The 16,838-nt window shown below is 60.0% G+C and overlaps 1 protein-coding gene across 1 annotated transcript; it reads left to right on the forward strand.

Annotated features, from left to right (window-relative positions):
* The first annotated feature begins 584 nt into the window (after positions 1–584).
* On the forward strand, positions 585–15,800 carry FSCN1 (fascin actin-bundling protein 1). Its single transcript, XM_015133229.3, has 5 exons — positions 585–1,537; positions 12,380–12,536; positions 12,620–12,741; positions 12,991–13,158; positions 14,440–15,800. The coding sequence occupies exons 1-5, from the start codon at positions 706–708 to the stop codon at positions 14,640–14,642; spliced, it is 1,482 nt and encodes a 493-aa protein (XP_014988715.1). The 5' UTR covers positions 585–705; the 3' UTR covers positions 14,643–15,800.
* The last annotated feature ends 1,038 nt before the right edge of the window (positions 15,801–16,838 follow it).

A 16,838-nucleotide genomic window follows, 5' to 3' on the forward strand; every position in this document is an offset into this window, starting at 1 on the left:
CCTCAAGGAACCACATCTCTGCACAGGAGGGCCAGGCTGCAGGGCCTCGGAGACAACCTAGTTGGGTGTGCTGGGGTCTGTGGATCCCAGGTCCTGGCCTCACCGGGTCCCCACCGCGCTGTCAGCTCCCAGCCTGCTTCCCTCGTCTGCCTCTCGGCTCCTGAAAGGCTCTGTGCTCCAAGGCCACCTCCTCCAGGCGGCCCTCGGACCCCCACCTCCGCTCAGTACCAATCTGCACCGTGGTCTCTGGCTCTCCATCGTGACCTCAAACCTGGCTCGTCCTTGCTCCTAGCGAGGCTTGGGGTCAGGGGCGTCCGAGGTGAGGGACATCCGGGGGGGTTAGGTGGCTGGCGCGGGGAGCCGGGGTTGGGAGGGGTTGTGTCCTCAGGCGGCGGCGCTGCGGGGTGGGGCGAGGACACCGGTGGGGTGAGAGCCCCGGCGGGGCAGCAGCGGGGGCCGCAGCGCCCTGTCCCTCGGCCGGGCGCCCCCACCCGCGCGGAGCCGGGGGCGGGGAAGGGGCGGGGCCTGGCGGCGCTGACGTCACCTCGCCTATAAAGCGGCCCGGGCGCCGCGGGCCCGGCTTTGTGGAGCGCTGCGGAGGGTGCGCGCGGGCCGCGGCTGCCGAACAAAGGAGCAGGGTCGCTGCCGCGGGGACCCGCCACCCAACTCCCGGGGCCGCGCCGCGGCCTCCCGTCCACCGCCACCATGACCGCCAACGGCACAGCCGAGGCGGTGCAGATCCAGTTCGGCCTCATCAACTGCGGCAACAAGTACCTGACGGCCGAGGCGTTCGGGTTCAAGGTGAACGCGTCGGCCAGCAGCCTGAAGAAGAAGCAGATCTGGACGCTGGAGCAGCCCCCTGACGAGGCGGGCAGCGCGGCCGTGTGCCTGCGCAGCCACCTGGGCCGCTACCTGGCGGCGGACAAGGACGGCAACGTGACCTGCGAGCGCGAGGTGCCCGGTCCCGACTGCCGCTTCCTCATCGTGGCGCACGACGACGGCCGCTGGTCGCTGCAGTCCGAGGCGCACCGGCGCTACTTCGGCGGCACCGAGGACCGCCTGTCGTGCTTCGCGCAGACGGTGTCCCCCGCCGAGAAGTGGAGCGTGCACATCGCCATGCACCCGCAGGTCAACATCTACAGCGTCACCCGTAAGCGCTACGCGCACCTGAGCGCGCGACCGGCCGACGAGATCGCCGTGGACCGCGACGTGCCCTGGGGCGTCGACTCGCTCATCACCCTCGCCTTCCAGGATCAGCGCTACAGTGTGCAGACCGCCGACCACCGCTTCCTGCGCCACGACGGGCGCTTGGTGGCGCGCCCCGAGCCGGCTACTGGCTACACGCTGGAGTTCCGCTCCGGCAAGGTGGCCTTCCGCGACTGCGAGGGCCGTTACCTGGCGCCGTCGGGGCCCAGCGGCACGCTCAAGGCGGGCAAGGCCACCAAGGTGGGCAAGGACGAGCTCTTTGCCCTGGAGCAGAGCTGCGCCCAGGTCGTGCTGCAGGCGGCCAACGAGAGGAACGTGTCCACGCGCCAGGGTGAGTGGGGACGCTGCCCCCGCCTCTCCCAGTCCGTGCACAAAGCGCACCCCACCCGCGCCCCTCCAACCTCCCGCCCTTTCTCGCCCGCGGCGCCGCTGCGGTCCGAAGCACTGCCCAGTGCGCCCCCGCTAGGCACGCGGGCTACCCAGCCCGGAAGGGGCGAGGGGTGGGGCTTTGCTCATCCTCGGGAACCGCTGCCCACCTCCCACCCCGGGCTGGGGTCGTGGGCTCCCCTAGACTCCGCGGAGTCGCAACCGTACGTGCACCCTCCTAACGCCCCGGCCCAATCTCGGCTCTCCCCACGCGCGCTGATCCCTCGGATAGGCGGCCCCAGCTCTTGGGGAGCGGGCGCCCCTCGCCCATTTCCTCGTGCCCCTCCCCCCGCCGGCAGGCCTGAGGCCCGGGGATCCGAGGCAAGGGTCGCCACTCGCAGGGGCGCGCCTCCATCCCCACCGGCAGCCTTTCGCGGGCGAGATGGGGGAGGTTAGTCAGGCCTTTGATCCCGGCGGGGCGCGCCTCCACCTCCCCGTCTGCCCGGCCTTCCTCCACCTCCTCCCGCTGCCGGGCGGGGTCGGCCTCCGCTGGTGGGGGGGCGCGCGGGGTGTCTGCCCTTCCCCCCAGCCCCTCCTCCCGCGTCTGCCCCGCGCTCGAGGCCGCGGCCTTTGTGAGCAGGGGGGCGGGTCGCCTCGACTGGGTCCTCCCTCGCCCCCTTTGTCCTGCTCCATCTCTGCGGATGGGAAAACCAGATGCGGCGGGGCGGGGGAGGGGATAGGCTTTTGCGGGTCACCCCTGCAGAGAAGCCCCCCGCGTCGCCCCCGGGCCCAGAGCTCGGGTCCACAGTTTCCCCAGGAGGCGGTCTCCCTCCTCGCGCCGCGGCCCGGGAACGGCGTGGCGCGGATGGCGGCCCTCCAGGCACCCCGCCCTTCGCCCGCCGCGCGCGTCTCCGGGCCGGTGCGCTGAGCTCCGCTCTGCCAGCGACCGAGGGCGGCTTCAGCGCGAGCCAGGAGACCCCAGGCCAGCTCGCTCGGAAAGCCCCTACCCTCGGGTGAACCCATCCCTAGGGCGCTCGCCGGGAACAATTGACTGCAACTCGATCCGTCCCCTCCGGGGCCTCCTGCAGGCACGGCTATGTGCGACTGTGCGCCAGAAATGGGCGCCCCCTCTTTCCCTTCTTTCTCAGATTCTCCCCCAGGGGGTTTCTCTTCCTTTTGGCGTCCTCTTCCACTCTTGGCGGAGAAGCTGTTCCTTGCTTGCAGACAGAGGCCCCGCGGGAGGGAGGGGCCTGGGGGGATCTTTTTCCCTGGATAGGAAGTCGGACCCCAGGCCTTGGAGATGGCTGGACGGGAACCCAGTTTGGATCCTCATCCCTCCTCTTGGAAGGAGCCCTCCTTATGGCCCCCCTCTTGGCTGTGGGCTCTGCAGAAGAGAGAAAGACCCCCATGGCAGTAGGGGTGAGGGCGGAGGCCTGTTTGGGGTAATGGCCATTTTGTGCCTGAGGTTTGCTACCTTAAGCCCCAGAGAGGTGAAGCTGCTTGTCTTCGGTCACACAGCAAGTGACGCACAAGTAAGCAGCATGCAGAAGTGGGTGCATTTGGCTCCAGAAACCCCTTTTCCTATTGCCCACAGTTTAGGGCAGGCAGAGCTCCTCACCTGTTCAGCAGGCATTGAGCCCTACTGAGGGCAACTGCTGAGCCATGAGTGACCGAGTGGGGTTCCCATTCTCTTGGGGACATTACAAAGTGTCAAGGAAAAGGCAGCGGGTACAGGGTATTAGATGGGTGAGTCCTTTCCGAACAGGACGTTTGAGCTGGCCTGAAGGATGAATAGAAGGTGGCAGGTATCAGGGGGGTGTGTGGACCAGCGTTGCAGGCAGTGGGTTTCGCCTGTGCAAAGGCGCTATGGCAGGAAGGTACAGAGAAAGCCCAGTGTGGCTGGGAGGAAGCTTGTGAGGTCGGGGGACCCTCGATGGGTGCTTAGTGCAGGGCTATGGTCCTTGCCTTGGGGTTGCAGCCACAGCCTCCTGTGGGGAAGAAGTTGCAGAACTAGGTGGCCTTGGCCCTGGGGGGCAGGAAGGAGTGGAGAACCTGAGGGTGTTTTTGGCGAGCCTGGGCAGATACTCGCCTCTCCTGAGAAGCTTGCTGGGGGTGTCCGGGGTGTGATTCAGGCTGATAGGGTGGGAGGAACCAGAAATTGCAGCCAGGAGAGGTGGTGGTGATAGCTCAGCCTGGAGTTTAAAGGCATGTGGAACCGGGGGGTGGGGGCACTTGGGGGCCGAGGCTGGGGCTCCTCTGGCCTCAGATCTTGGTGTCCTTATCTCGTTTCTATATGTCAGCCAACTCCTGGGGGGCTTTTGGGGAACTGGAGTCTGCAGGGGTGGGCGTGGGGGGCGTGTCTGCAGAGGCCATTTTGGACGGGCCTGCGTGGCAAGGGGGAGGTGTCTGCTTCCGACACACATGCTGGGGAACGCCAGCCAGGAAGGGGAGGATCCGGGCTTAGCTGGCAGGGGGATGTGAATCATCTCTGCAGGCCTGCACGGGCGGGCCCGGTGGGGGCAGGATGCTCCCCTTTGAAAAACGCTGTGACCTGCCTTTCAGCCTCAGTTTCCCCATCTGTAAAGTGTGCCTTCCAGGCCTCCTCAGGCTGGCCCAGAGCTGCCCTGGGCAGGGCCTTTCAGCCCATCACACCAGAGGCTGGGTCGGCTGAGTGAGTGCTCCTTTGTTTTCTCACCACGCCCCGGGCTCCTCCCTGCTCCCCAGGATCCACACCTGATCCACACCTACCCTGGCCTCACCACACTTCCTGTCTTCTCTCACATCTGTTCGTGTCCTCTCCCACTGACCTCCTTGCATCCGGGGCTCCATGCCAGGGATAGGACCTGTCCTCCCTGCTGGCTTGGGACATGCCCTCTCCCAGCCACTCCGAGGGTGGCTGACTGAGGAAGGGCTGGTCAAGCTGGGCGTTGCAGGATGTGTAAGAGTTCTCCCCATGAGGCAGGGCATTCTGAACCCAGGGAATGGCTTGTATAAAGATGCAGAGGCATTTGAAATGGCCAGGTGGTTGCAGGAGTCGACTGGAAAGTGGAGTGGTAAGGTGAAGCCACAGAACATTCCAGAACCCCTCTTCTAAATGAGATGCAGGGAGTGTCTGTTTTGAACAAACCAGGGGCCTCTGGGGACTACGGCCTGGGGGTGGTGATGGGGATTAGAGGGTGTGAGGCAACCAGGGTGTGCCCCTCTCAGCCACCATAGAGAGAATGGTTCAGAAGGCCGGGCACACTGGCTCTCACCTGTAATCCAAGCACTTTGGGAAGCCAAGGACGGAGGATGGCTTCAGCCCAGGAGTTCAAGGCCAGCCTGGGCAACATGGCAAAACCCCTGTCTACAAAAAATACAAAAAATTAGCCAGGCCGGCCAGGCACGGTGGCTCACGCCTGTAATCCCAGCACTTTGGGAGGCCGAGGCGGGCGGATCACAAGGTCAGGAGATCGAGACCACGGTGAAACCCCGTCTCTACTGAAAATTACAAAAAATTAGCCGGGCGCGGTTGTGGGCGCCTGTAGTCCCAGCTACTCGGGAGGCTGAGGCAGGAGAATGGCGTGAACCCGGGAGGCGGAGCTTGCAGTGAGCCGAGATCGCGCCACTGCACTCCAGCCTGGGCTGGGCGACAGAGCAAGACTCCGTCTCAAAAAAAAAAAAAAAAAAAAAAATTAGCCAGGCATGGTGATGCACGCCTGTCATCCCAGCTACTCAAGAGGCCGAGATGGGAGGATTGCTTGAGCCTAGGAGTTCGAGGCTGCAGTGAGCCGAAATCATGCCACTGCACTCCAGCCTGGGCAACAGAGCAAGACCCTGTCTCAAAAAAATTTTTTTGGCCCTGTGCAGTGGCTTATGTCTGTAGTCCCAGCACTTTGGGAGTCCGAGGCGGGCGGATCACCTGGAGGTCGGGAGTTTGAGACCAGCCTGACCAACATGGAGAAACCCCATCTCTACTAAAAATATAAAAATTAGCCGGGTGTGGTTGGCACATGCCTGTAATCCCAGCTACTCTGGAGGCTGAGGCAGGAGACTCGCTTGAACCCGGGAGGCGGAAGTTTTGGTGAGCTGAGATTGCACCATTGCACTCCAGCCTGGGCAATAAGACTGAAACTCTATCTCAAAAAAACAACAACAACAACAAAAAAAGAAACTTTAAAATAAAATAATTTTTAACAAAAGTAAAAAAAAAAAAAAACCAAAACACCAGAGAGGATGACTCAAAGGCTGGAAACAGGGAAGGCCACCGTGAGGGGAGGACAGGCAGGGGCCTAGACCTCTCTGGAAGGAGGCGGGAGAGGTACCCGTGGGCCCAGCACAGGAGACTCTTAATCTCCTGGCTCCTGGGGGCTTCTGTGGGCCTGTGACTCAGGATTTCTGTGCCTCTGTTGATGAAAAGAAAAATCCTGAAGAAAATCCTGTTCCCATAGTAACACAGCTCTAATTAGAGACTCCAAGGCCAAGCGAGGGCCTTGGAGCCAGGAGGGGCCCTGCTGGACTGGGGGGACGACTCCCCTTTCCCCCATCCCTCCCTGCTGGGGTGGGACCTGATGTCTACTTGGCACCAGGCCCCTAAATCCTTTCAACATCCTGGCAGAGTGAAGAGGCTGGGCCCTTTTGACAGGTGGGGAAACTGAGGAAAGGTGCAGGGAAGGCACTCACCCAAGGGTGCCTGGCCCCGCGCGGTGGGTGCCTCACTGGCTGGCCTAGGCCTTTGCATCAAACCAGTTCCAGGATTGAATGCAACAGGCTGAAGGGGACTGAGTTGTGGTACAAATGGCGGCAATTGTGTGGTCCTGGGCCAGGCTGGCAAGCTCCCTTTCTTCTCTGGCCTGGGGCATGAGGTTAGTGTAAATTTCATGGAGTTGCCAGGAGGATTAAGGCCTGTGTGCATTCACACGTGGCCCTGTGGCTGCCCCCAGTTAAGCCCAGCGCAGCCATCGGAAGTCTCATTGAGAAGGAGCCTCCCGGCTTCCTGCATTTGTTCCAGGTGGGCTGGTAAGCGCCCTGCTTATTTGCAAGGCTGTGTGAGGACGAGCCCTGTAAACTCTAGGACAAGGCTGTTCCAATGTGGTTTCTGTTCCACTGTCCAACCCCCCCTTCTCCTTTTGCCCCTCTTTCTGGGGAACCTGGAGCTCCCGATGCCTTCTGTTTTTTTCTGCCGCTGAGGTGGACCTAGCACCTGTCCCTCCGTCCTTTCTGCTGCTGGGGTTGGCCTGCAGGAGGCTGTCCTCTTACCTGGTCCCTAACTTCCCTCCGATCAGCGGACCCCCCCACGTGTTGGACAGGTGGTGCTGTGTAGCCTGCACAGGCCAGGGCCCACGCAGTGGCTTTGAACAGAGCAGGGTGCAGCCCCTGCCTGTAGACATACAGGCCCTTCTGAGCAGAATGAGGGGGCGGTGAGGGCAGAATGAGGGGGCGGTGAGGGCAGCTGTGCGGGTGTGGCTGGCCTGACAGCTCCCTGCAGCCCTGCGGCTTCTGTGCAGTGGGGGTGGGGCGTGCCAGACCTTTGCAGGGCCTCTTAGCTGGTGGAGGGCTGAGCGAGCAGAGGCCCCAGCCCTCGTTGTGTTCCCGGGGGTGTGGCCTTAGGATGGTCTTGGCACCCTGGGGACCCAGCACCTGCTCACCTCATCCTCCTCACCTCATCCTCCTCCCGTGCTTGGCTGGGGTGCGGTGGCCGAGCCAGCTGACCCAATGGAGTCCCAGGCAGTGGACGCTGTGGAGGAGACGGGCTATGGCCTTGAGGGGGCCCAGGGAACCTGGAAGGTGGGGCCCAAGGGGTTCTAAGAAGGGGCGGGCCAGGGTGTGAGGCCAGGGACCCACAGACAGGAGGGTGGGGCAGGGAGAGGGCATGGCAAGAGGCCCACACACCTCCTATCCAGAAAGCCAGCCGGACCCTTACTTCCTCTTGCCCTGTGACCTTAGGCAAGGACACGCCACCACCAGCCTCAGTCTCCCTCTTTGTGAAGTGGGATGCAGATCCCTGCCTGTGGTGCGGATGTGGGGATGCGTGGTTGGGTGAGGATACAGCTGGTTGCGTGAGGATACAGCAGGATGGGGAGGCTGAACACGGTGGCTTACCCCTGTAATCCCAGCATGCTGGGAGGCAAACCGGGCGGGGGATTGCTTGAATCCAGGAGTTTGAGCAACATAGCGAGACCACCCCCATCTCTACAGAATAATTTTAAAGTTAGCCAGGCATGGTGGCGAGTGCCTGTGGTCCCACCTACCGGGGAGGCTGAGGCAATAGGATCCCTTGACCAGGAGTTGGAGGCTGTGGAGAGCCGTGCTTGGGCCACTTGCACTCTAGCCTGGGCAACAGAGCAAGACCCTGTCTGAAAAAAAAAAAAAAGGAACTGAGGATGTGTCCTCTGGTGTGGGCTCCACCACCCCCAGCCTCCCTCTCCTGTGGGTGATGCCTGCCACCCACCGCTGGGGTTCCTGTGGCATAAAGGCGCCCAAACGAAGACATTCTCCAGCTCTGAGCCGGGCAGCCATACAGAGCCCGGCAGACGCCTCTGCTGCTGCAGTTCTTAGAATCCAGAGTGCGTGGGGAATGTGAATTTATGCTGCTGGAGCCAAACATCCCACCTCCAGGTTTTAGCTGGAGAAATCCACGTGGATATGCAAAAGCAATGGAGTTATAATGCATAGCAATTGTGGGCTGAGTGCGGTGGCTCACGCCTGTAATCCCAGCACTTTGGGAGGCCGAGGCGGGCCGATCACGAGGTCAGGAGATCAAGACCACCCTGGCTAACACGGTGAAACCCCGTCTCTACTAAAAAGACAAAAAAATTAGCCAGGTGTGGTGGCGGGCACCTGTAGTCCCAGCTACTCCGGAGGCTGAGGCAGGAGAATGGCGTGAACCCGAGAGGCGGAGCTTGCAGTGAGCTGAGATCACGCCACTGCACTCCAGCCTTGGGGACAGAATGAGACCCCAGATCAAAAAAAAAAAAAAGAATAGCAATTGTGTGGCCGGGCGTGGTGGCTCACACCTGTAATCCCAGTGCTTTGGGAGGCTGAGGTGGGCGGATTACCTGAGGTCAGGAGTTTGAGACCAGCCTGGTCAACATAGTGAAATTCCATCTCTACTCAAAATACAAAAAAATTATCTGGGCATAGTGGCTGGCACCTGGATTCCCAGCTACTCAGGAGAGCTGAGGCAGGAGAATTGCTTGAACCCAGGAGGCAGAGGTTTCAGTGAGCCAAGATTGTGCCATTGCACTCCAGCCTGGGCGACAGAGCGAGACTCTTTCTCAAAAAAAAGAATATTGGCTGGGCGCGGTGGCTCAAGCCTGTAATCCCAGCACTTTGGGAGGCCGAGACGGGCGGATCACGAGGTCAGGAGATCGAGACCATCCTGGCTAACACGGCGAAACCCCGTCTCTACTAAAAACACAAAAAATTAGCTGGGCGAGGTGGCGGCGCCTGTGGTCCCAGCTACTTGGGAGGCTGAGGCAGGAGAATGGCGGGAACCCGGGAGGCGGAGCTTGCAGTGAGCTGAGATCCGGCCACTGCACTCCAGCCTGGGCGACAGAGTGAGACTCCATCTCAAAAAAAAAAAAAAAGAATAGCAACTGCACTATAGTTTAGGGGAGCAAAACCTGAAAGGACCTTAAGTGTCCCGATGATAGAGATCCCTGGGGTCCTATTCTGAGACGGAGTCTTGCTCTGTCACCCAGGCTGGAGTGCAGTGGTGGATCTCAGCTCACTGCAGCCTCTGCCTCCTGGGTTCAAGCAATTCTACCTCAGCCTCCTGAGCAGCTGGGATTACAGGCGCCCGGCACCACACCCGGCCAATTTTTTTTTTGTATTTTTAGTAGAGAAGAGGTTTCACCCTGTTGGCCAGGCTGGTCTCAAACACCTGACCTCATGATCCACCCGCCTTGGCCTCTCCAAGTGCTGGGATTACAAGGGTGAGCCACCGCGCCCGGCCAGTCCCATTCGACCTTTTAGGGACACAGAAACATGTAAATATGCCATATAGAAAACGGTATGCAAATCCAGAGACAGAGGACATCTGTGCATGTTTCTTTTTTCTTTTTTATTTTTTTGAGATGGAGTCTCGCTCTGTCGCCCAGGATGGAGCACAGTGGCGCAATCTCAGCTCACTGCAACCTCCGCCTCCCAGGTTCAAGTGATTTTCCTGCCTCAGCCTTCCAAGCCGCTGGCATTATAGGCGCGTGCTCCACCACGCCCAGCCAATTTTTGTATTTGTAGTAGAGACGGGGTTGCACCGTGTTGGCCAGGCTGGTCTAGAACTCCTGACCTCAGGTGATCCGCCTGCCTCAGCTTCCCAAAGTACTGGGATTACAGGCGTGAGCTACCACGGCAGCCTGCATGTTCCGTATGTGTAAGAAAAAAAGAGCTAGAAAGTTGTGTATTCACTGGCCGGGCACATGGTGGCTCGTGCCTGTAATCTCAGCACTTTGGGAGGCTGAGTTAGGAGGATCATGGGAGGCCAGGAGTTCAAGACCACCCTGGGCAACATAGCCAGATCCTGTCTCTACCAAATAGAAAAAAAATTAGCTTGATGTGGTGGTGTGTTCCTGTAGTCTCAGCTATTAGGGAGGCTGAGGTGGGATGATCATTAAGCCCAGGAAGTCAAGGCTGCAGTGAGCTACGATTGTGCCACTGCACTCCAACCTGGGCAACAGAGCAAGACCCTGTCTTGAAAAGAAAGAAAGGTGTATTTGCCAACACAGGGGTGTTCTGCAGTGCAGTGGGAAGGGGATATGTAGGACTTCATAGTTTCCTTTTTCCTGTTTGTTTTAGAGACAGGGTTTTAACATTTGTTTGTTTGTTTGTTTGTTTCTAGAAGTAGGGTCTTGCGGGCCGGGCGCGGTGGCTCAAGCCTGTAATCCCAGCACTTTGGGAGGCCGAGACGGGCGTATCACGAGGTCAGGAGATCAAGACCATCCTGGCTAACCCGGTGAAACCCCGTCTCTACTAAAAAATACAAAAAACTAGCCGGGCGAGGTGGCGGGCGCCTGTAGTCCCAGCTACACGGGAGGCTGAGGCAGGAGAATGGCGTGAACCCGGGAGGCAGAACTTGCAGTGAGCCGAGATTCCGCCACTGCACTCCAGCCCGGGCGACAGAGCGAGACTCCGTCTCACAAAAAAAAAAAAAAAAAAAAAAAAAAAGAAGTAGGGTCTTGCTAAGTTGCCCAGACTGGTCTTGAACTCCTGGTCTCAAATGATCCTCCTGACTTGGCCTCCCAAAGTGCTGGGATTGCAGGCATGAGCCACTACACCTGGGCCTTTTATGAGTTTTCTAAAGGAAAGGAACACGTACCATTATGTCTTATTCTTTTAACTTTTACATAAAAGCAGGAACAATAGCATGAACCCCCAGACACGGCCCCCCCAGATGCGCTGTTCCGCTGGGCTGCAGCCCATTTGTCCTTTTCTATACCATTTTTGGTTGTATTTAAAGCAAATCCCTGACATCAGGGCATTTCATCCCAAAATACTTCCATCTGTGTTTCTAAAAAAATGAGGCCATTTTCTTATGTAACCACAACGTGATCAACAGTAATCAATCCTTCACATCTAATTCTGGGCTGCATTAAGACCCTCCTGGTTGGCTCAAGAATGTCTTTCCTGCAGTGATTCTTTTTTTTTTTTTTTTTTTTTTTTTTTTTGAGACGGAGTCTTGCTCTGTAGCCCGGGCTGGAGTGCAGTGGCCGGATCTCAGCTCACTGCAAGCTCCGCCTCCCGGGTTTACGCCATTCTCCTGCCTCAGCCTCCGGAGTAGCTGGGACTACAGGCGCCCGCCACCTCGCCCGGCTAGTTTTTTGTATTTTTAGTAGAGACGGGGTTTCACGGTGTTAGCCAGGATGGTCTCGATCTCCTGACCTCGTGATCCGCCCGTCTCGGCCTCCCAAAGTGCTGGGATTACAGGCTTGAGCCACCGCACCCGGCCCCTGCAGTGATTCTTGATCCTTTTTGTTTTTTTTGAGACAGGGTCTCATTCTGTCGCCCAGGCTGGAGTGCAGTGGTGCAATCACGGCTCACTGCAGCCTCAACCTCCTGCCTCAGCGATCCTCCTGCTTCAGCCTCCCAAGTAGCTGGGACCACAGGTGTGCACCACCACTCCCAGCTAATTAAAAAAAATAATTTGGGCCGGGTGTGGTGGCTCAAGCCTGTAATCCCAGCACTTTGGGAGGCCGAGACGGGTGGATCACGAGGTCGGCGGATCACGAAGTCAGCAGATCGAGACCATCCTGGCTAACACGGTGAAACCCTGTCTCTACTAGAAAATACAAAAAACTAGCCGGGCGAGGTGGCGGGCGCCTGTAGTCCCAGCTACTCAGGAGGCTGAGGCAGGAGAATGGCGTGAACCCGGGAGGCGGAGCTTGCAGTGAGCTGAGATCTGGCCACTGCACTCCAGCCTGGGCGACAGAGCGAGACTCCGTCTCAAAAAAAAAAAAAAAAAATAATAATAATAATTTGTAGAGACGGGGGTCTTGCTCTGTTGCCCAGGCTGGTCTCGAACTCCTAGACTCAAGCAATCCTCCTGTCTTGGCCTCCCAAAGTGTTGAGATCACAGGCATGAGCCTTCGTCCCTGGCCCCATTATTTCTCTAACTGGGGAAAGTCACGTGGGAACAGATGTAGCTGGCCTTGGCCTCTGACCGGCCCTGCCTCCATTTCTCTGATGTGTGCCACTGTAGGGTCTTGGCCACCTGCCCCACCCCGCCCTGTGGTGTTCCCTTGCATGTGTAGTTCTGTGAGTTCAGGGCTGTGGTCCGCCAGAACTAGGGGGTGCGGGGCCCCTGTACCAGCCCGAGGCCTCCTCTCCGCAGGTATGGACCTGTCTGCCAATCAGGACGAGGAGACCGACCAGGAGACCTTCCAGCTGGAGATTGACCGCGACACCAAAAAGTGTGCCTTCCGTACCCACACGGGCAAGTACTGGACGCTGACAGCTACTGGGGGCGTGCAGTCCACCGCCTCCACCAAGTGAGTGCCCCGCTCCCACCTGTCACCACCCCCCACCACCTTGCCTGGGCTACCCCGCCTGACCTTGTCCTGCCATTCCCCAGGAATGCCAGCTGCTACTTCGACATCGAGTGGCGTGACCGGCGCATCACACTGCGGGCGTCCAATGGCAAGTTTGTGACCTCCAAGAAGAATGGGCAGCTGGCCGCCTCGGTGGAGACAGCAGGTACCACCAAAGCCCCAGTTCCCCGGAGCTGTCCTGGAGTCCTGGAGGGTCTGGCCGTGCCATGGTCACTTGGTAGCCCCAATCAAGGCCTGCTCTGTGCTGGGCATCCCCCTGGACTGGCCCTGCAACTGTCCTACCCTGGGGCTGACTGCTGTGTGACCCCAGCTCCTGGCCCTCCCTCTCTGGTCACCCCAGCCCCCACCCCATCTCCTGCCAGGAGGCACACTGACTCCCCTCTTTCTGGGACAGGGGACTCAGAGCTCTTCCTCATGAAGCTCATCAACCGCCCCATCATTGTGTTCCGCGGGGAGCACGGCTTCATCGGCTGCCGCAAGGTCACGGGCACCCTGGACGCCAACCGCTCCAGCTATGACGTCTTCCAGCTGGAGTTCAACGATGGCGCTTACAACATCAAAGGCAGGTTCTCCTGCAGGCAGCTGCTGGGCAGGGAACCCCTCCGTGGGGGCTGGGGTCTGGGCTGGGGTTAGGGCTGCGGGGAGCGCCCTCTGCACCCACACTTGACCCTGGCTTGGCTCAGGGCCATTCTGGGCCCTAAGGGGACAGGTGTCCAGTGGCCACCAGGGACTCGGGGATGCAAGCAGCCCCTTTCCCTCTTGTCTGTATGGCTGGGGGGACTTAGCTTGCCCATCTGACAGAGAGGTGGTGGTGGGGAGAGCAAGGAGGGGGAGCAGAGCAGGGAGCGGGAGGGGGAAGGGGAGGAGAGCAGGGAGGGGGAGGACAGCAGGTGTGGGGTGGGGAGAGCAGGGAGGGGGAGGAGAGCAGGGATCAGGGAGGTTCTGGAAAGGGTGTGCAGGGGAGGACACGCCTCGGTTATGGGACTGGAGCCCCTTCCCGGGAGGACCCCCAATAACCCAGAGGTGCCTGTTAGGATTCAGAACATGGTTTGTTTGTTTGTTTGAGATTCACTCCCTTACCCAGGCTGGAGTGCAGTCGTGCGATCTTGGCTCACTGCAACCTCTGCCTCCTGGGTTCAAGTGATTCTCCTGCCTCAGCCTCCCGAGTAGCTGGGATTACAGGTGCGTGCCACCACACCCGGCTAATTTTTATATTTTAAAAATTTATTATTTATTTATTTGTTTTGAGACAGAGTGTTGCTCTGTCACCCAGGATGGAGTGCAGTGGTGTGATGTTGGCTCTCTGAAACCTCCGCCTCCTGGGTTCAAGTGATTCTCCTGCCTTAGCCTCCCGAGTAGCTGGGACTATGCATGGGAGCCACCATGCCCAGCTAATTTTCGTATTTTTAGTGTTGGCCAGGCTGTTCTTAAATTCATGGCCTCAAGTGATCCGCCCACCTCGGCCTCCCACAGTACTGGGATTACAGGTGTGCACCGCCACACCCAGCTAATTTTTGTATTTTTAGTAGAGACGGAGTTTCACCATGTTGGCCAGGCTGGTCTCAAACTCCTGACCTCAAGTGATCCGCCCACCTCAGCCTCCCAAAGTGCTGGGATGACAGTCGTGAGCCACCGCGGCCGGGCAGAACACGTTCTAGGACCCTCGTTCATGTGTCCATCACGGGCAGGAGGACGTGGGGGCCATAGGGACCCTGGCTCATTCCAGAGCCGGGACTGGAGGGTGGGGCATCACCCTTGGGAACACCCGTGCCCACCCTCCACTGTCCAGGGTGGGGGTGGGGGGCCGGGCTTTGGGCACCGCTTGATAGAGACCCCTCCCCAGACTCCACAGGCAAATACTGGATGGTGGGCAGCGACTCCGCGGTCACCAGCAGCGGCGACGCTCCTGTGGACTTCTTCTTCGAGTTCTGCGACTACAACAAGGTGGCCATCAAGGTGGGCGGGCGCTACCTGAAGGGCGACCATGCAGGGGTTCTGAAGGCCTCGGCAGAGACCGTGGACCCCGCCTCGCTCTGGGAGTACTAGGGCCTGCCCGCCCTTCCCCACCCCTGCCCACAAGGCGGCTCCTCCCAACCCTCCCTGCTAACCCCTTTTCCTCCAGGTGGGCTCCAGGGCGGGAGGCAAACCCCCTTGCCTTTCAAACTGGAAACCCCAGAGAAAACGGTGCCCCCACCTGTCGCCCCTATGGACTCCCCACTCTCCCCTCCGCCCGGGTTCCCTACCCCCCTCGGGTCAGCGGCTGCGGCCTGGCCCTGGGAGGCATTTCAGATGCCCCTGCCCTCTTGTCTGCCACAGGACGTCTGGCACCTCTTTCTTCTGACCTCAGACGGCTCTGAGCCTTATTTCTCTGGAAGCGGCTAAAGGGTGGTTGGGAGCTGGGAGCCCTGGGCGTGTAGTTTAACTGGAATCTCCTTCCCCTCCCGGCCACCTCCTCCCAGCCCCCTAGGAGCTGGGCACGTGTCCCAAGCCTGTCAGTGGCTCTCCCTGATGCACTGTCGTGAAACCCCTGCTTGGGAAGGGAAGCCGTCGGGTGGGCTAGGACTGACCCTTGGTGTTTTTTTGGGTGGTGGCTGGAAACAGCCCCTCTCCCACGTGGCAGAGGCTCAGCCTGGCTCCCTGCCCCAGAGTGGCAGGGCGTGACAGCCACAGGGTCTGCCCGCTGCACGTTCGGCCAGGGGGGTGGAGGGGGAAGGTAGGGGTGTGGGGGCCGTCTTCCTCCTGTCTCTTTCCTTTCACCCTAGCCTGACTGGAAACAGAAAATGACCAAATCAGTATTTTTTTTAATGAAATATTATTGCTGGAGGCGTCCCAGGCAAGCCTGGTTGTAGTAGTGAGTGATCTGGGGGGGGTCTCAGCACCCTCCCCAGGGGGTGCATCTCAGCCCCCTCTTTCCATCCTTCCTGTCCAGTCCCGGGCATGGGCTGTGGACGCCTGGGCCAGAGCCCCCGCTGTGATAGGTGCTCCCTGGGCCTCCTGGGGGGATGAAGCCAGGTGTTGCCCCCCTCGGGGAGCCCTGGGGTGAGCCACCGGGGCCCCCCTGCTGCCAGCCTCCCCCCTCCCGACATGCATCTCACTCTGGGTGTCTTGGTCTTTTATTTTTTGTAAGTGTCATTTGTATAACTCTAAACGCCCATGATAGTAGCTTCAAACTGGAAATAGCGAAATAAAATAACTCAGTCTGCAGCCCCAGGCCGGCCTGTGTGTGTCTTGGGGCTGAGGTGGGTGGGAGGGCTGGTGGGACAGGTAGGCGCCCTGGCTCACCAGCTCAGTGCTGGGAGGGTGCGGTTGGAGGGAGGCCGTGGCCACAGTGGGTGCTCCGGAGGTTGTGGGCCCAGCACACCTCCTTAAGCGGGGGAAGGGGCGCTGGGAGGGGGTGGGCTGTGGCCCGTGGGACCCCCAGAGCCACTAGGAGCAGTTCTGTGCCGAGAAGTGGCTGTGGCTCCTCGTAGGCCACGTCCACCATGCAGGGGGCCTCGGGGTGTCTGGGGGCTGCACACTGAATGTTTAGAAGGTGCAGCCCAGGGAATACTCAAACCAGGAGACCCCACGTTCTTCTCTAGTTGACATGTGCCCCTTGACTAGGGGACATGGTGGTAGGGGCAGCTCCGCCCCACACTGCAAGGATCTGGGCCTTCCACGTCCCCAGACACAGCAGGCTGGGGTGCCCCTGGGGCTGGGAGATGCTGCCCGGGCCCCTTGGGGGATGATGGTCCCGTAAGATGGACCAGGCCGACCCTGGGCCTGAGCCAGTGCCTACGTTGGAACCAGCAGCCCTGGGGATATCTGGCAGATCAGAGGCTGAGGACTGTTTCCAGACTTTCCCAAGGCCACAGTCGGGGCGACCTAGGTTCTGAGCCTCCCTTTGCATCCTAGGCTTCAGGGGCTGGGCAGGGGCTCGTGGACCACGTGCAGCCTCATGCACTCTCAGGTGCCCCTAGGGGTAGCAGCTGCGCAGACAGGGGAGCAGCAGCAAGGCGCAGCCTGGAGCGGCGGGACCGGGTGCCCAGTCTTGCACTGGGAAGGCGGTGATGGCGACGGAATTTGGGAAACGCGGGGCGTTCCGGGGGCAGCCAGGGTGCTGCAGGCCGGACCCCGCTGTTCCCCTGCCCCCCGACCACCGGCAGCAGAGGAAGCGCTGATTGGCTGCTGATGACGCAACTGGGAGGGCTGCGCTATGATAGGTGATCCCTGGTGGTGGGGGGGCGGCAGTCTTGAGATTGG

The sequence above is a fragment of the Macaca mulatta genome, chromosome 3 (assembly GCF_049350105.2).
Source record: "Macaca mulatta isolate MMU2019108-1 chromosome 3, T2T-MMU8v2.0, whole genome shotgun sequence".
NCBI classification, from domain to species: domain Eukaryota; kingdom Metazoa; phylum Chordata; class Mammalia; order Primates; family Cercopithecidae; genus Macaca; species Macaca mulatta.